The sequence below is a fragment of the Lipophrys pholis genome, assembly GCF_963383615.2.
Source record: "Lipophrys pholis genome assembly, chromosome: 13".
Taxonomy (NCBI): Eukaryota; Metazoa; Chordata; class Actinopteri; order Blenniiformes; family Blenniidae; genus Lipophrys; species Lipophrys pholis.
The window spans coordinates 10,416,284-10,436,125 of NC_137632.1; the positions used below are offsets into that span (position 1 = coordinate 10,416,284).

Genomic DNA, 19,842 nt, shown 5'->3' on the forward strand with positions numbered 1-19,842 from the left:
AGATCAGTACCAAAAAAAAAAAAAATCTCTGTCACGTTCTCAAAAAAAACATTAACCAATGCACAATTTTTGTATAAAAAACGTCTGTAGGGATAAAGTATATTGACATATAAATACTGTACATACATCTGTAACGCAGGACAATGAAATGATACCAGCTAAGACTGCCGGTGATTCAGCGTATATCAAATGTCCCGGTCATTACAGAAAAAGCGAAGACATGTAGAGACAGACTGCAGATAATACTACAAGTGAAAAACCACACAAATGCACTCACTTTTGTATCCGAAAACCACAAAATCCTCCTCAAAATGAGCTCTCCCAGGCAGGCACACACTGGCACATGCAAGTAAAGAAAGATGAGAGTTTGTGAGTGTCATCTGTAGTGCATAGAGGAGTAACCGAACTGCCTTCTGCTGATATCTGTCTTTTATCGTGTTGCAAGACAAAGAAGTACCGATAGTCCACATGAGAAAAATACATCAACGGAAGTACAAAAACAGTACAAAAAGGTTTTTTTCTTTCTTTCTTTTTTTTTTGGGGGGGGGGGGGAATCCGTCGCAAAACTGTGACTGTTCTCTAAGTTCAGGCCAGCTGCTCTGGCCCAATGTCTCACTGTTAAACGGACGTCTCAGATTGGAGCAGCAGTATAAACTTGTGTGACTTGGGGTCGATGTACTCCTCAGTCAGTCGGATGTAAGGGATGGCCTTGACGGTGACGGCTAAGTTGAAGTCGAGGCATCGGAGCAGGAACTCAGTCCCCTCCTTAATGCCGCTGGTGACAGACGCCTCACTGACCAAAGTCCACTGATCCGCCATCCAACGCTCGGGGCCGTACTGCAGGGTGGGACCGGGGGCAAGATAAGCCTCGAGGAATGCCTGGACCCACACACACACACACACACACACACACACACACACACACACACACACACACACACACACACACACACACACACACACACACACACACACACACACACACACACACACACACACACACACAATATTTTATCAGACTCATTGAGGATATAATTTGAGTGTGATGTATGCTGAATAATGAATGGAAACTTCAAACCTATAAGACCAAGCTGACCTTAGGACTCATGTTATTGACCAGGCAGAAGGCCAGGTGTTTCTGGATGCTCTCCATGCTGTGGCAGTGCTGCCTCCTGGTGGTGCGGAGGTACTTCTGCAGGGAACGGGCTAAAGAGGGAAATACTGCGAGAGCCGCTTCGCGCACGTCCATGATGTCGGATGGTGTCGCCCGTTCGTCTTCTTTTTTCATGCGCCGGACATGTGTGAAGGCTTCCTCCACAGCCACCACCAGCCTGACACACATATACACATCACAGTTATCTCACTGAGGGAGGAAATCCACTGTCGGAATTAACAAATCCATAGTCCTTGTGCTAGATTCCTGGCCATAGTTTCAACTGTGTGGTTGAATATTGTTGGGTTCCACACACTAATTGTCATTCCCTTCATTTATAAATTGATGTCATTGTCTCTTTAGACCTTCCTAATGACTCTTTACTAAATTTGTCACAATAGTGATCTTAAATACACTATGCTCCATTTTTTACAGGACAGGTTTGGGACAACAATCCTCCTGTGGGAAAACGTATCGCTGCTCCACTTCTAATGCAATTTACATGATTAATTCTTCTGTGGCTGTACGGGTAAGACATGCTTATTCAAACAGAGAATGTGTGAGTAGTAGAGAGAAATACACTGAAATGATCTCACACATGACATCTCATCACAAATGACTGTTAACATAGGTTAGAAACATAAATCAGACTGCAGAAGTAAGAGCGCACAAAAAAAATCTGTAATAAGCCCAAAAACTAAATTAGTGAAGATGATAAGATGCTAAATACGACATAATAAAAAAAAAATATATATAAAAAGCAGCAGCTTTGCAAACATATATTCGATTTGAGCAAATGAACAGAAATCTGTGAATAGGTTGAAAGTATCAGAGTTCATATGCTTTAATAATTCATTGAGGTATTTGAAGCATATGAATCTCATAATGTTGCATGATCAAAGTACTCCACAAGTCTCAGTGGGAATTTCTGAGTAACACTGGCGTAGTAACTTTCACATAAAAGTGACCTACACTTATTCACACATGAGATCATGTTCATTTTATTATCATAGTCTGTAGTTTAATTGTTATCTTCATACATGCTCCGATGTTATGGAATGATATTAGGAATTATATATGCGTCACAGAGCAACATTGTGATATGTTCTAATTTTTCATTGTGATCAAATCAATATGTGAATACTATCAGAAATATCATTTCAAACAATGACTAATAGAAAAGGGGGGAAGTTTAATATGTAATTAAAATTTCTTCTCGCTCCTAATGTGTATATGTACACATAATTGTACACATTTCTGAACCTGACTTTAAGTGAAAAACCTCCCATCTGTGCTTCCCTTTCATCACCTAATATACTGTATACAGTACTTTCTCTAATGTGACCTGCAGAGGTTTTGTTCCCATGACTCACCTGGCTTTACGTTTGCGGACTCTTCTCTCGTAGTCGGCCTCTTCGTAGTACAGCTCATTGTGGGCGCTGTCTTTGCGTTTGGCTGCAGCTGTAACCATCGCCCGTGACGGGTTTCCATTACCAGGCTGAGCCCCCGCTGCGCTCCCCGGGGCTGCACCAGAGGGAGAGGACAGAGCCAAATTGGTTACATCACTGCGGGTTGACGGGAGCAGTCCTTGACCCACCAGTCCCCCTCCAGTGATTAATGGGGTGTATCTTAATATGAATCATGGAAGGAACAACTCGCACTGGAGGGGAAAACTGATCTTATCACAGGAAGTGTAAAACAATGGTGAATCACCTTTCCTGGTTTGTGGTTCGCTCATTCTACTCTGTACGGATTCAAGCACTATGTATGGTAATCTTTTTTACTTATCTGGGACACTGGGCCAGTTTCAGTCACAGCACATTTTAATTATAGGAGTGAGGACAGAGGCAACTTTCATGAGAAGCATCAACATTCCTTCACAGACGTCTTCTGATGCAGAGACGTTTTAACTGGGGTGCTGGATTAAACATTCATTATTTTACATATCAAAGGCAGTAGTTATTGTCTGATCTGTGTCGCTGGTGCGACAAACACATAAAACTAAAGGAGCTCTACATCAGAGTTCCCACTGTTTCCATGTGGAAAAAAAAGGTAATTATTCATGAAATTCAGTAAAGTTTGGGGGAGGATACAGACAGTAAGCGCTGCAGGTCAGGTGAGGATAGAAATCATTAAAAGTCCGATCTGCATATGCATGTGTATGCATATGCATCAAAGGTGAGGCAGATGAAGTAAAACAATCAGGGTGTACAAAAAGGTGTGTAATGTGTAATAATATTCAGTGAGATCATTGGAATCATTGTGAATATTTTCCCCAGGAAACATGGGTAAACACCAGCCTCCTTAACTTATTAGCCTACTGAATGATAGAGAGAAAGGTGCGTGGATAAAGGTGGATGGAAAGAGGAGAAGGAGTATAGCTCGAGACAGGCTGAGCAGGAGGAAGGAGAAATGTGGGAGTATGTGAGGAATGAGCGTTACTCTAATGAATTATTTAAGGATTGAAACTCAGTGGCCCCCTAGAGGCCTTTTCCTTGCACTTTGATAGAGAAGGGGGGTGGGGTGGATGAAGAGTGCTATGAGGACGCCATACCCCGTACTCATTCCCATCTATAGATTGGCAAATCCACAGTATTGTGCAGTGGGAGGGGGATTATTGGGTGATGAGAGAAAAGCCCTTTTAACTGCAGGAAAGAGTGCAATATGTGGCATTATAGGATGTGTGCACGTGGGTGCAGGGAGGCAATACATCAAAGACATTACGGCGCCAGTTGAAGTGTGTGTGTGTGTGTGTGTGTGCGCGTGCATAAGTGCACTATATACATTGTGCTGGAGATGGAGGCTTTATAGTGCAGTGAAGATGGAGAGAACTCAACTGTGAAATTGGTGGCTTCCTGTGATAAAGTGCTGTGTGGAGTGAAAACGGAGACTTTTATCTGTACTTACTGTCCAAAAGGTATGTTCTCAGTTTGTTTTTAAAAGCTGCTTATGGAAGAGATGGATGGAAAAGAGAGCATCACCACGAGAAAGCAGAAGAAGAAACAAGGGAAGCCGAAGGGGAGAACAAGAAGAACACCAGCAAGAATTTTTATGAAACACAGAAGTGGATTATTGGGATGTGTGGAGTAACTTACCATCGACATTGTAGACCTTTAATCCGGCCAGATGTTTGGCGGCCCGGTGCTTAGAGGCAGAGAGTAGCGCTGGGTTATGGAGGGGGAAATCTCTGTAGTAATACTCCAGAATGGACAGGGCAGCCCGTTGAATGCTGTGACACAGGTGAGAGAAAAGGCCAACATTCTGAAACAGCATGGATTTGGTTCACAATTCAAATAATAAAAGATTAGAACAATAATGCTATTTAAATTACTGAAGAAGTTCTGTAAGTCTGAAATGTCTCTTTTATTGCATTATCCTTCTTGATGACAACCTGCTGTGTCCACATCATACCCAAGTCAAGCCACCATGTAGCTGTGGCTTGGCAGGTTGGATGTTATTTAGAAAATCATAATATATCCAAAATACTTACTACAAACCTCAACTTAAAGCCAACATCTCTCAATTCTATGATAGCCATAGACTTATACATATCACAAATAAAGTGACGCAGCCATAAGCCCGTTCTCAACCTCTGCCCATCCTCTCATCTCTTTCCTAGAATAGCCTCCGAGCCGAGGACGCTGCTGAGTAACTCGATTACTGTCTGTGCCAGTCTTCCCTGTGGCCATGACCCTCCAATTACTCCAGCAAGGAGAGCATGACGACTGTGGTCAAACGCCATTGTGTGTCTCAATGCTATATTCAAATGTTAAAATGTATTTTTATTAAGATTTGTTCAGTTTTGCATTTCAATAGAAATCTCGCACGTATTAAACCGCCGGCGTACCTCAGCTGGCCTATATTGTAGTGACGTGTCTCTCCATCTGTGGAGCGCATGATGCACACGCTGTAGCACGGCTGGAGGTGGCGAAGCTCCAGCAGCACCACTGCCAGGTAATGGACGAAGAGCTGGGAGTCCACCAGGGACACAGCAAACTGGACGATACCGTGGTAATCCTCATCCTGGTGAAACAAAATCACAGGTTGAATGAAACATTGTTGAGGCTTTACTGACTTTTTTATCTCATTTGTTCAAGAACATATTTCTTAGAGTTAATATCTTTTTTTTCTCCAAATATTAAATACTATGAATGTTTAAAAGCACAACATGTTGTAACAGAGATGATTGTCTCAAAGATTAAACATCACAGCTTAGCACCCCAAAGCTATACATTTTAATCCGCAAAGCCGCCTTCAGTGAACGTTTTACTTTGAAACAAACCTGTGCATCAAGGATCCGAACTCCATAGAAGAGCCAATAGGACATGGTGAGCAGGAGAGTGAGCGTGGTGAGAAAGGCACGGTACACACACACTCTCGGCAGGCAGGCCCGGCTCGGCCGCAGAAACAAGGCCCAAACAGCCACCAGGAGGATGAGGAGCTTGAATGAGATGGAGAGGAAGAGGCCCTCGCAGGCTGCACCACAAGCCTCCAGTCTGTCAGGCCACATGACGGCTGGAAGTAGCAGGAAGACCAGGGGCGTGGCCAGCACCAACAAACCCACGCACGAGCCCACGGCCACGGGGAGATAGCGGCGGAAGCCCTGGGTCCGGTCCTGGATCTCTTTCCCGAGGCCAACCACTTCCTCCTGGGAAACACTGAGCTCAGAGGTGCCGGTCACAGCGGTGGTGGTTTCTCCCCAGTTATCATCCTGAAAAGGAAAATGGAACAAAGAATTCTTAGTTATTTTAAAGAATCCATTTAACATATGATGACAGTGATTAAAGAACCTTGTGAAATTGTCCCCTCAATCATCACCACTCTCTGTGAAAACACTTTGTCCATAAATGCATTTACAATTCATCCAACAGTCCGAAGACAATTTATTGAAAAAAGACTAAACAATCATCCTTAAAACATAAAACACAAAGATGTAAAAACAAACGAGGTAATCCAGACGTTAATATGGCCAAGAGACATTTTCACCACTTCCCATGATGCATTTCCTTCAGTCCATTGTGAGTAAAAAAAATACAATACTTTGAATAACTATCAATATTTATTTTTATTTGCTTTGACCATGAACTTCATACATGTTTTAAAGGAGGATTGTGAATAAAACACTGCAAAACAACTGAAAAAAAAACCAAGACTTCAATTTGAAAAAGTCAAGCAGAGCAAAGAGACAATATAAACTCTAGCTTTTGTTCTTCACCACAAATATAATGCACCTTATGAAGAGCACATCTACCATATTACCAAGCCACGTTTGAGTCATATGGATTTTTCCTCGTTATGTGAAACCTTTAAAACCACCGAAGTAATAAAATATGACAGGATATGATTTGCAGTAAGGTTCATGCTGGCAGAGAGATCCTCATATGAAGATGCGCACGCTCGCACGCACGCACGCCACACGCACGCATCACAACAACAACCTACTGTAAGCTGGAGCTTTCCCTGCCCATCATTGCAAATTAAAGTGAGGGATTTTTCCCTGCTAACAGACAGGGTCATTTTAAACATAAATCTTTCTAACAAAGACACAACATTTTGAATAAATTAGTGACAAGTCTACTCTGAAGAGGCATTTATTTTTTTGGGGGCGCCTGTCATTAATTGACGTAATTAGCTATTCATTGTCCCCCGGAGTGTCGCTGTGCTGCAGCAACTGCAACCAATCACAAGATCAGCGGCTGCAGAGGAAAAGATGAAATGACAAGCTGAACAGATAAGACATCAACACACACACACACACACACACACACACACACACACACACACACACACACACACACACACACACGCACGCACACACGCACACACACACACACACACACATCAAGCAGCATGGATGAGCAGACAGGCTGTGAGTAACAGAGGAGGGTCACCTTACTTCACACCTGTCTAACGTGTGTGTGTGTGTGTGTGTGTGTGTGTGTGTACGTCCTACAGCTAACCAGATCTCTCAGAAAAGTAAAAAAAAAACCTTTTACAGACTCAAGTAAACCCTCCTGCTATGTGTTAAGTATGGTATCTAGGAAATATGAACTAAATGTGGCAGTTGCACATCTGCAATGAGGGAAATACATCAGCAATGTGAATTCTACTCTCCATCTTGGTTCTCACCCAATTACCCCAGCCTTGCTGGCGGAGGAGATGCCAACGGGAGCTAGAAGATGAATGAGGCAGGAAAAAGGGGAGCGGGAGAATGAGAGAGGGGGATGGCGAGAGAGAGAGAGAGAGAGAGAGAGAGAGAGAGAGAGAGAGAGAGAGAGAGAGAGAGAGAGAGAGAGAGAGAGAGAGAGAGAGAGAGAGATGGTTGGGATGTTTTGTGGTGCTAAAGCATTTTTCCCCCCTCGCTATGTGACTGACACCAAGGTGTGAAACGCGAGGTTAGCTATGTGCCCTACAGGATGTGTAACGCCAACTCTATTTACTGTCCAGTCTCATTTCTATGCAGCTCACGTCTCTTCTCTTTTGCTCCATTTGTTTCTTAAGCCAACCCCCACTTATTAGGGTCTTGATCTGATAACGGGATCTGTGAACGATCGGTATTATTGCTGTGCTTCACTGTGAGAACAAAAGGCATTACCCAAACAACACAGTGAGGCGAGGCTAAATAATCCTTTATTAATGAAGTTGTGATCCAAATCAGGCAAAAAGAGACATATTTTCCCTTTCCTTAAGGTCCACGCTGAGCTGATGTTTGTCTCCTCCCCAAGTGATGAAATAAAAGATAAAATCAAGCCTTTTCAAAGTGACCGATTCCGACACACTGAGGCTTTGTTTGGCAGTAAGATGAAGATGGACCCTCGACTGTTTAGCTTCACGCTGAATGAGCAGGTGTGGGGCTGCTATCAATCTTCTCATCTGCCTCTCAGCAAGAGAATAAATAGGCGTATTTCCCCCAAACAAAAAATATATCTTTGATCAAAATACATCCCAGAGAGCAAGACTTCACAGGGCAGGTTGTCTGTGCTGCACCTCAGGTGTTGTTGGCTGGATGACAATCTTTTGTTGTGTGTAGAGTCGTTTTTTCCTCTGTTGTTTAAGAGTTTTAGTGTGGCTGCGAATATTATAAAATGCCTGCTACGAGTAGAAATAATGCATAATATTTTTGATTACACCATGTGTTATACTTTGCTATTTCTAAAATCCCAACTCTCTACGAGTGCATCCACAATTACAATTAACCTTCAAACCCATTGATCTCGCAATTACATTGTTGAATTTTTATTCACCTTATTACTTCTTAAAAATATTACCAGACAACTCCACCATGAAATATTTTACAGTAAAATAAAATGAAATGAATGCCTCTTGTTGACAAGACACTATAGAGTACAATAGTTAAAAAGTGACTGAGTAGTTTTTGAATACTTTGCATTACAAATGTATATATTTGTCTTTATAGTGCAGTACAATTCAAACAATGTAACATGAGCTAAACTAATATACTGGTAGTTGCAGTAGACCTTTCAACACTGCTTCCACCTCTGTTCACGAAATACAGTTACACTTAATCACACCCATTTGGTGGCACATCTCTTCTCTTCTCTCTATTCAAATTGCATGATTGGAACATTTTATCCTCCTCTTAACAATCTCATTACCTAGATGTTAATACAGACAAGTTCCAACGCTGATGTCTCATTCAGCGGTAGAAAACAGTGCATCGCTGACTGAGCTAATACACAGTTAAAACCAGCCATTAAGTCTCGGTGGATTAATCTTGATGATTACTGCGGCACTAATCAGACCTGATCTCTGTATGGAGTGAGAAGTAACTGAGGGAAAAACACAGAAAGGGTTAAATCGGGGTGAGTAGCAGAGAGAGGCGGCCTGATTGCTGCCTGCCTGCTTGGCAGTCTTTTCATCCGGCAGTGGGTGAATACGGATTATGATTGGACCTTTATTCACAACCGCCAAGCTCAGAAACACACAGAAAACACAGCCACTGATAAGACACAAAAGCCCCTCTGGGTTAAAAGTGACATTTACATGGTGACTTGTGCTGGGTGTTGGTGAGGGCATTCGTGTGAGGGTATTATCCCTGTTTAGGATAAAATGAGTCATAGCTCCTGCGAGACAAAAACGTTTTAAAATGCCCGGCAGAACCGCTTCAATTTACTGTTTTCATTTTATTGCCGGGGCTGTTTTTCCACATCAAATTACAAGCTGGTGGTTTGGGAGCCGTGAGTCCGTGTGGCTGTAGATTCCAGGCTAAAAGGACAAAGGGGGGAAAAGCTGTGAAATGCTAAAACAGGAGCACCATATGCTTTGGTGTCGCGGACTGGGAGGAAATTAAAGCTGCTCCCTCCTGGCACCGAGTAACAACGTCTAAAGAATCACAAAGCAGCGCGGACGGTCTCGGTAACACACTTGGCGCTCTCGCTATGACTCACGGAGAAGCTGCACTCCAACACAGTGTCCTTATGTCAGAGGCATGGGCGTAAACATGGAGGATTACTCATATCGGCTTTCGTCAAAGTGGCTTTTGGCTGGACGCGGAGGCTACTCTCAGTCAGTGAGAATATTCGTCTGCATTGGAGACGAGTTACCGAATCAGCATCTAAAATGAACCTGCCCCAGAAAGCGTCAGCCTGGGCGCGCCATGCAGCCACGGTCCTGATGGTAAGGTGGCGCTGCTCGCCGTGCCATTTGGACGTGTTTTCCCGGAGGGACGGTGCAACACAATGGCGGATCACCTTACACTGCCAACAATGGACGCGAGCTGCAAGCTGACGATCACGTGTCAGCGAGGAATGTGCTTTTCCCGCCAGAAGGAGGCGGCGAGCAGAATTGGCAAAGTGAGACACAACTCTTAAACGCTGTCAGGAAGTCTGGCTCCAAATCACACTGAATCTGTCTGGGAATATTAACTTCTTCTTTTTTTTTTTTTTAAACAAACATTTTCTACTCCTTTTAAACACACAAATTAGGAGCGCACACACAGTGACGAAGTGCTCTCGTTTAGATTTCAAGTAGGTCAGGGACATTGTGAAGGCAGCCCAAGGCAGAGTCTGTGAGGAGAAGTATAATTTCTCTTTAGAGGGGTTGACAATCGTTACACTCTTTTTTTTCTTTTCACTTATTTCTATTTTTTTCCTAATTCTTTGCTGGTTACTCACTTGCTCCTACTTTTAGTGCTGATTACCCTTTTCTCTGCTTAGAAATCCTGGAAGATACACGGAAACAGCCCAGCACGCAGACTCAAAGCAGACAGCACGGCTCTGCTCTCTCATACTACATGTTTCCATGTCGAAAAGCTCCACTGCTCACAGTGAGTGAGCTGATACGGCCCCTCGCGTCCTCAGGCTTTACTCTGAGTCATCCCAGCAAGCAGGATCAAGACCTGTGCTGGAGGATCTCTCTCTACCTGAAAACCTTTCAATGAAAGCTTAAAACCGCTTTTATTTATAAAATGTTTATAGAGATAGATACTCTCATGATTTCAACTTCATGTACTTTATCCTATTATCTATTAATCATTTTATTTCTGTTAACATTTTCTACACTTTTAGGCATTTTTACTTGAATTGGATCTCACATCTGATTTAGACTTTTTCTTGTTATTCGTTCATTTTTGATTTACTTATTCCATTTATTTTATCTTAGTTCTGCGGTTGGAGATTTGTTTCAAACCTTTTTATTTATCGCTCAATTCTATTAATCATAAATCAATTTATCTGTATACATGTTGTAGTTGTTTCCCTCATTGTTTTCCTTGTATGTTGCTTGCTTTACTTGACATGTTTTACTTGCTTACATGACATTCAAATAAAGTTTGATTGATTGATTGATTGATTGATTGATTAAACCTGTATCCAAAATCAACAAGTTGTTATTTTTTTCGAGGGTCTGCCCGGGAATCCAACAGTTACAGTCTCCAGTTAGGATAACTGCCGGTGCTTCTCGCTTGAAATGTTAATTCAAAAGTCGTTTTTTTTTTGTTTTTTTTTTAATCCAATTCACTTCAAAGAAAGGGAAGAACACATTAATATTGAAACACTTCAGCAGAAGCTGATTAGAGCTGGACGGCATCTCTAATCCTGGCAGCGCTGACTTAGTTAAATATGCGCTCGGTCTTTCAGCAACATAATCACAGCAGTTTGCTTTTCTCCTTCCATTTAAAACCTCACACAGATCAACACAATCAGCTTTATATCTTATGCATAATATAAGACCAGTGTCAGGGTGCTTTGCTCTCAGAGGCATCAGGAATGACAACACTCACACACGCACGCACGCACGCACGCACGCACGCACACACACACACACACACACACACAAATCCGTCCAGACCAACAAGAGGGATGGTAATCCTCTGACCTATTTGATCTCTTGCCACCGTAGTTTATTTAGTGTGGGCAGCAGTGGGCAGCAGCTGCGAGGGCAAGTCTATAAGGTCATGATGCAAAGTTCATACATGGATTACTGGGTCTTGTTTTTACTCTGAAGAAATCTTCAATGGCAGCTTGAATGCCTTCTGCAGAGGCTCCTGGTTTATAAGATGACGTTACACCAACAAATTCAACAGTGGCCCTCAGAATCAACAAGTACCTGAGCTTCATCTCCAGGATCTCCTGCTGGCGTGGGTTCTCCAGGCAGCGGCTCTCCGTTGTGAACGGGGGATTCCTGGGAGGGTGTGTCGGGCGGGTTGATGACCACGGATCTCTCAGACCGGCTGCTGTCTTTACTGCTGCTGGCTTTGTGCCGCTCACGGCTCCGATCCCTGGAAAGACGACCACACATATTATGCACCCCCGACGTGAGACTGAAACTGTGGACTAACATATTATCATGCTAATGAGCGACTCATGGAGATGATCTTTTTACTCATTATAGTAACTGCTTTGTCAGTAAAAAATTGAATTGTAAGCAAAGTTGTCAGTTCCACTTTTGCTGATAAAACAAACAAAAAGACGTGGTTTTATTTTGCATAAAAACCACAAATAGTTCAATCACCAGCATGCATGAAGCAACAATTGACTAATGAATAAATTATAAAAAGTATATATTTTACACAATTTATAAATTAACAAAATGTAACCAAGCAATCGTAATTTCGAGTCTTTTAACACAAGTATTGCAGTTAAAGCTGAAACAATCACTTGGTTAATTGTTCTTCAGCAAAGTCTTTGATAACTGATGTATAATGGGAAGCAAACAGGGATATTCAAACTGTGAGTGGATGACTCTACCCCACGTTGTGGATCCCCCCCCAACTTTTACAACACCAATGCTTTGTCATGCCAAGTAGTTATTGGTTGAATGATGGACTTCCTAATGCTTTTTATGTAAAATAAATTGCTTATTTTAAATTTTTCTCAATGTTATTTACCAAAACGTCAGTTCTCAAAATGGATGCATCAATGTAATGAGTAAGAGGCGCCACACTGCAGTGGCTAACTGTTCCTAGTATGTGTAGTTTAGCTTAGTCACGAATAAGATGGGTCACATGCAGAAAAATCAAGTTTGAAAGATGAAACATTGCTTCTTCCCCCCGGTGCCTGGATTCTTGATATCCCAATGATGAACCCAACATTGACAACATAAGACCACACCATTTTGAAATATCTGTTAGTTTCAGGCCCACGAGGTAAAAAAAACAAAAAACAAAAACGCTGGATAAAGAGGGAAATGAAAACTCCAGCATGTAATCATGGACGTCAGGAACAAGCAGGAGTCAAACCAATATCTCTTTTTCAGAGTCAATCAGGGAAATAGGTTAGAGCCACTCAGCTGTGACGACCCTAATCCACAAGCTTTGTCCGTCTCACCCTCTCGCTTGCTGTCTCTCTCTATCTCTCTGTCTCTCTGTGTGTCTCTCTCTTTGCATCTCATTCCATTTATTTTGGCTGCAGAAAGACATGCTGCCAACTGGGACTAACGCCACATGTTAATACTCTCCGAAGCATCACTGTGAGGGTGTTGAGACAGAATGCGATATGATAATAACAGAGTCATGTTGTGGGAAGGACTGTTAAACAGATACACCCCTCCCTCAGCAGGCAGTTCGATGGAAATACGAGCAGACAGGAAACATACCCGTGTCGGTTCGACCTCCCAGAGCGGCTGGAGTGATAGGAGTAGCCAGAGTGGGTCGACTCGGTGTCCATCTCAGCGCAGATCGGAGGCGGCGACGGGGCAAGGGGGATGAGGCGTGACTCGTCGTGTGGCAGAGAGGGCAAGTTAGCAGCAGTGATCAGGAGGACTTGAGGGGCGATAGAGACGAGCCGGAGGAATCCACGACGACTGACAACTTCCCCGCAGAGCTGCTCGGAGTGACCACATTGACCTGAGTAACAAACAAATAGAGCACACCACATTAATGCTGTGTCAGTTGCTTGCAACATCTATAAAAAAAACAAAAGACATTAAATATAGAAGACAGGCTTCAGCAGCGGTGTGGAGGACTGAGCTTTATTGCATTTTCAAAGGAAACAGAATTACGATTAAAATATTAGCCACAGCGCTGCTGCTTTGTCACAGTGAGGCAACCTTTTATTTCTTTTATCAACACTGTTTTGAAATTGAAGATTTGTCCAATCCACCTCTGTAGAAAATCCTTTTAATGTCTTTTACTTACTAGGTAAATTATTGATAGAAAATGTTCAGAGTATGTTCTGAAACTGCCTTTCAGTACTCTGGTTGCTGAGCTAAAAATAATTTATAGCATATTCTTTATTTGGAAACAATGACTTATACCATTCAAATTCAAAACACATTTTTAAGCGGTGAGGCTGCTTTTTAATGGCTCTAAAACAATCAGCACTGTGTTATTTTGGTCATGTCGGAATAATGCATCTCAGGAGAGTCTTGTTTCAAGAGACTTTACATAAAAACAAACGGGCTTCTTGCACAGAACCTAAAAGATTTAAGAAGTAAATACAAATGTTGCTATCAGACATGGCTCGCTCGCTCGCTCGCTCGCTGATCTTGGCAAGATCATATTGAAGCCAATGGAGTCTCCCTCCTGCCACCATTGCACACAAACACACCCCACCACCAGTGCCAGTATAAACTATTGGCCAGAAACTACAAACACATTATTTTTCTACAATAGATTTTATATGTTTTAGTCAGTAGTCCAACTGTTGTTGTTTTTTTTTAAATATGGTTAGTACAACTCTTGAGAAAGCCTAAGGCTATTTCTTTTTTAAATAATGATTTTTTTTTTTTATCCCAAAATTATTAATTTAAACTGCTCTCTGTTTGCCAATTATCAAACATTTGGATTTGAAGAAAAAGGGTAAGAAGCCACAGAATCAACAAAAATTCAACACACACCATCAATGTTTTATACTGTTCTATGGAGCAATGCTTGATTTTAATCCCATTGTATAATGATGTTTGGTGCTTACCACAACACAACCATCACTCGTGACATTTAAAACAATAAAACTATAGTAGCTTTAAAACATTGTGTTCATTCAATGAAAGAACACATTTTTATCTGATTAAAACAAAACGCACGCACGCACGCACGCACGCACGCACGCACGCACGCACGCACGCACGCACGCACGCACGCACGCACGCACACACTTCACAATCATTACCAGTTCATGCCGGGCTGTTAGACTCACTTCAAGCATCCTAATGTATGTAGCGTGATGTACGCAGGAGGATGTGTCAGTGCTTCTCCGTGCATGACCATTCATTTAGACCTCAATCTCCACGCTGTCTGTCTCCCAGCTGTTGTCCTGACAACCGCTTGCCAGTCACCATCCCCGGCATCGTCTCCTTTTACTAAATGGGATTATTGTTCCTGTCATTAGCAGACTATTTGTTATTGTTGTAGCCAATGGTGCGTAACAACAGTAAAACAGCTCATTCAGCATATTAGGATGGAAATGCCACAAATATCATCCTCTGGAAATGATGTTTGTAGGATGTTTGTACGCAATTCAGCTGATTTCTATTAAGATTGTTTTGATTGTTTTTCATTTTCTTTTTTTTTTACTGCCGATAACTGGAAAAGTCCCTGGTGGCTATGACATACTGTAGATTTTAAATTAAAGAAAAATTCCTATGAATATCATAACATCATTTGATAGTCCTGTATGTGTTGTGTGTATTTCTATAATCTTACAGGGATGAATTATCTCGATACAAATACATCCCATGATGACTGAACAGAAAAATATCTCACAAACGACTGCATCTGTGGAGACTGGACTAGTGCAGCTACTGTACTGGAAGACAGAGGAGTGGCGTGGCACACATTCAGAACTTCAATAAGTAATGACAAGCATACTGCTTACTGAATCATATTTGAAGGGCTGCCATTACATTTTAATCACAAACCAGAGTTTCAAAATGTTTGTGTCATGTCATCCCTAACCAGATCTGGAGCGTCCACTGTTGCCAAGGCGACACTGGATATAAGGAGGCCCCACGGAGCAGCAATAATCAATCACCCCCACTGAGGGCAGATTTGTGCGATTCATTTGTGTGTGTGTGTGTGTGTGTGTGTGTGTGTGTGTGTGTGTGTGCCACAGTGAGAAAGGCCACAGGAAGCAAACAATGACTCCTTGTCATAACCCAGCCTCTGGACAGTTAAATGAATATGCCCATGATTTGAATAAAAGCTGTTAACCCCCTGAGTGCTGATCTCTGAGCGCGTGGCAGTGGGTATGTGGGCCAAGACGATCACACTGAGAAGCCAGTCATCCACGAGGCGAGCATGAGAGGCATAGTGAACCAGGCCATGTGGAAAATCGCTGCCACGGGGTAAAAAAAACTATCAGTTACAATCCAACGATAACTATGAATAAAGCATGCGGGAATAACAACGGGCTTGAGGGGCGTGCAGCTGCGTGCTTACTCTGAGTCAGTTCATTTAAAAAATTTCAGGAGCCTGCTCTGAAGGAGTCTTTGGAGAAAATACAGTCTGAAGCGAAGCGCAGTTGCATTGCTGCACGTTGTTCCGGCTGGCTGCACCGAGGAGAGACTCACAAGGGCAGAAACTGACACTGATGTAAAACAAACACTCATTAATGTGTTTGTTTAGTGGGCCGAGGCTGTTGCACAGTAGGAGCTACTGTAATTACACATGGTCAGCCTCAGAGGTGCATACACGTGGTGCTACAAACTCATATTCTGTTGCTATTCCAAAGAGAGAGAGCGTGAACAGACAATACTATTGGAGCATATATGTGTATTGCTTTATAATGAGCGCTGCAACATCAGATGAATAGAAGGCTTTGCAGCGTTCTCCCCCCACCATTCCGAATTCATCAATTAAAAATAAACCTGTAAATGTGGTGAAATTTGATGCCCGCCAAAACTGGGCAGAGAAACAGAGGATTTTAGATTCCATTATAGTGTCCGTTGCAGTGTTGGCACCCTGAACGGTACAGATCAGGCTCATAGAGCACATGCTGAGGCTTGGTTTCCATGGCATCTGTGCCCTCCCTCACACCAACTAGTCCTTCCTTCCTTCATGTACTGTACACTCGTCTCTGGTGGCATCACACCATCATCTGCCAGATGTGGCAGCTGGCAGTCTGCTGAGGGAGTGGGTTTATTTTATCTGTCCTCTGCACGTCAATCTGTGAGCTGAAAATCATAAATCTTAAAAACAAAACAATACAATACATTGAATGCCAAAGGTTCCTTTCAGTCGTTTATCATTAAAAATGATTTAGTTTCATGTTAAGTATTGAGTATTGAGATGGCAGTGTTACTCAATTCACAGGTTTGTGGAATAACATCTGGTTTTATGGACCACACATTTTTTATCAAAAATAAAAGTCATTCTGTGAAATGGAAGTGGAGACATTCACACACACAGTAGGCACCCACCCACAAATGCACACATGCATATGAATTATATAGTCTAATGAACTGGGTAAACCCTCTTTGAATTCTAACAGAAACATGACTCTGTGTGTGCCCGTGTCATTTATAGTGATTACAATCTCCAAACCCTCAGTGGACTGGAGATAACCCAGAGGAGCAGCTGATCATTAACATGTTATATTACTATTAGACTAATGTCACAAAATCCGATTTAAAGGTGCAGAGGTATAAAACCCCCTCAGAAACAGATTTATTTCATATTTAATTAACATCACTGCTAGAATATGATAAGGACTTTGTATATCCTGTCTTTATTGCTTGTTGGGCGCCTCCAGCTTTGGACTGTGGGCAGAAAGTATGTGTTTGATAAGTGCAGAGAGCAAACCTATGACCTCCGAGTGACTGGATGGAGTCTCTACCACTCCCACACTGCCGCTCACTCTCAACCCCTCACCCACACCCACAGGGTAACAGGAGAAAGTTAAGACCTGACACAGTTCTCTGGAATGCAAACTTTAGTCCTCTCTGATCCGCTCACGTGGAACTAAATGGAAGTACAGTAGAGGCAGAAAGAGGGAGTCGGTACGGGGCTGACAGGGTGTTACAAGAGATACCTCGGTGCATTCCTGCTTCAAGAGCCGTGCTTTTAAGTCTGTATATACAGCGCTGGACACTCCTCCATAATGCATCATCCATAAATGTATGCCACCCAAGTTCTGCAGGATCCTAAAGCTGCTCTTAACCTCGAGGTCGCTCCAGTTGTCATTTTCACTCTCTGACACACTTTAATATCATTTCAAGAAAACAGTGGTTTTAAAGAGAACAATGGAAAAAAGGATGTTTTCCATTGGTAATTCATGTTAACAACAGAAATGTAAATGAGGGTGATTCACTGATCCAAGCGGACCACAGGAGTTGATATATTTCTACAGAAGAGCAACTGCTGTTATATTGATTAAAGAATTATTCACTTTTCAACCACATTTAATTACATTTCAAAAAGAAGGCATTTGATTTAATTTCACATAAAAATCTACATGGTCTGGCAGCCAGTCCAGGGTGTATCCTGCATCCACCCCAAATAGTTTTTGTCAACAAAACAATGAACTTGATTGTAAATTGTTTTGTAAACATGTGTAGATTTAATGAGGTTAAAGTACGACTCTGCAAAGATTAGCACTCTTGCTTGTAGAAATTCATGGGTTCGACTTTCTGTGTGAAGTTTGCACTGTTTAAGACTGAGTGATGGCCATAAATTGCTGTAATTGTGAACATTTGGTCTGTGGTTGTATCCCCCTCTTCGCATATAGCCAGCTGGGATGGGTTGGATAAAGCTGTTTATGAAGTTGTGCTGTTAAAATGAAAATGATGATGACTGGCTATATCAAGACAGATCAAAACCTTTACTCCTTTGCTCAGGAGTGACTTGCATTTTCAAAGTAACCTAGTGAAGAAGAGCTGAAGAGTAAAAATTACATGCCTGGAGAAAATACTGATACAAGTACAATAAAAGCTAATTGCGGAGAGCATTTGTAATCCGTTACTTCCACCCCTGGGTGCAGCTGGTGGTGCAGCTCGGGGCCCCATCAGCACGGCTCAATAATAAATAAGTGACGGTGCTGACAGTTTGATGCAGCATCATGAGTCTGGGAGACACGGTGGGAGACAGGAGGAGGAGGAGGAGGAGGAGGAGGAGGCACGTGAAGCGGCGGGGGTCTTCATGCGCCTCATCCAGCTGTGCACGGCACGTTCGGCGCGCGCGCAGCTGCTGATGGTGGAAGAACCACAGCCTCGTCTCAAACGCCCTTTAATTCCACCGGCTACTGACAGCACGGCGATGTGACTTCTCCGTTACACAGCTGCAGTGTCGGTTTCACCAGGTCTGGTTTCAGTGTGTCATCATCCCGAATTAAACCACCAGCATCAACCTACAATCACCTAAAAACCCCACAGCGCATTTTGGCCGCAGACGATTTACCCACTGCAGCAAAAGAAAAGAGGGAAATGCACAGCAAGGTAACTCCCTCTGATGGATCCGGGTTAGGAGGACACCTCTGTCTGATAAGGAGGAAACCATTTTCCACGACGGCAGCAAGCGTTGAAGTTCATCAGTAATTCCTGCGTGATGTACTGAGGATTTACGCAAGGAGAGCCTCCACCCGGTGCAATGAAAACAGCCTGATGCCTGCGGATTCATTTGCTTACCTTTATTTCCTGCATCCGAGGTGTCTCATATTCCTTCTCCTGCGTCTCGATGTCAGTGAATGTCTCAGCCGACGAGCTGCTGCTGCTGCTGCTGCTGCTGCTGCTGCTGAGAGTCTGCAGAGAGGCAGCTCCCTCATCAGCGCCTGGCCATTGTGGTGAGCAGCAGGACCTGAAAGAGGGAAGGGAGGCAGCAAGCATGAACAATACACTCAAGGGCTTCTGCAATGAGTGCTTTCTCCCGTGGCCCACAAGGGGGCGTCTTTTACCACGGCTGTGTGACGTGGGAGCTGTGCTGTGTGGGGGACCTGGGGAGAAGTTTGTGCATTTGCCCTTTACATTTTTTTTTAAGATAACGCCCACTAGTTAATAGGGCTATTGAATACGCACAGCCTTCATCTGCAGGGAATTAGAAAAGAAGAAGAATTTTAAAAAAAAAGAAGCAATTTAACTTGACGAACTTTCTTTATTTGTTTAGTATTTCAGTGACAATATTTTACAACTTCTGCATTTATTCCTGTTGCTTTCAAATTACAATGATGGTAGTGATATGATACACTATTAAACTGTTATGCTAAACACGGAGTGAACTGTTGATGCTTGTATTTCCTTTTGCCCTATTTGCTCTTTCAAAGCATGTTTTCTTTCCGGTCAGTTCACCTGATTGATGCATT

At 42.8% G+C, this 19,842-nt stretch overlaps 1 protein-coding gene across 1 annotated transcript; it reads right to left on the bottom strand.

Annotated features, from left to right (window-relative positions):
• Positions 1 to 539: 539 nt before the first annotated feature.
• On the bottom strand, positions 540 to 19,397 carry LOC308119272 (vang-like protein 1). Its single transcript, XM_080479165.1, has 9 exons — positions 19,172 to 19,397; positions 13,208 to 13,457; positions 11,720 to 11,891; positions 5,436 to 5,864; positions 5,001 to 5,176; positions 4,249 to 4,382; positions 2,527 to 2,677; positions 1,097 to 1,331; positions 540 to 879 (listed from the first exon to the last, which is right to left on the bottom strand). The coding sequence occupies exons 2-9, from the start codon at positions 13,276 to 13,278 to the stop codon at positions 619 to 621; spliced, it is 1,629 nt and encodes a 542-aa protein (XP_080335291.1). The 5' UTR covers positions 13,279 to 13,457; positions 19,172 to 19,397; the 3' UTR covers positions 540 to 618.
• Between the last annotated feature and the right edge of the window lie 445 nt (positions 19,398 to 19,842).

Bases quoted from the DNA above. Each gene is read 5' to 3' on its own strand.
- LOC308119272 (XM_080479165.1), bottom strand. From the start codon at position 13,278: ATGGACACCGAGTCGACCCACTCTGGCTACTCCTATCACTCCAGCCGC. The intron at 5,177-5,435 runs GTTTGTTTCAAA...TTGTTTCACCAG, and splicing joins TTCGGATCCTTGATGCACAG to GATGAGGATTACCACGGTAT. The intron at 1,332-2,526 runs GTGAGTCATGGG...TATGTGTGTCAG, and splicing joins GTCCGCAAACGTAAAGCCAG to GCTGGTGGTGGCTGTGGAGG.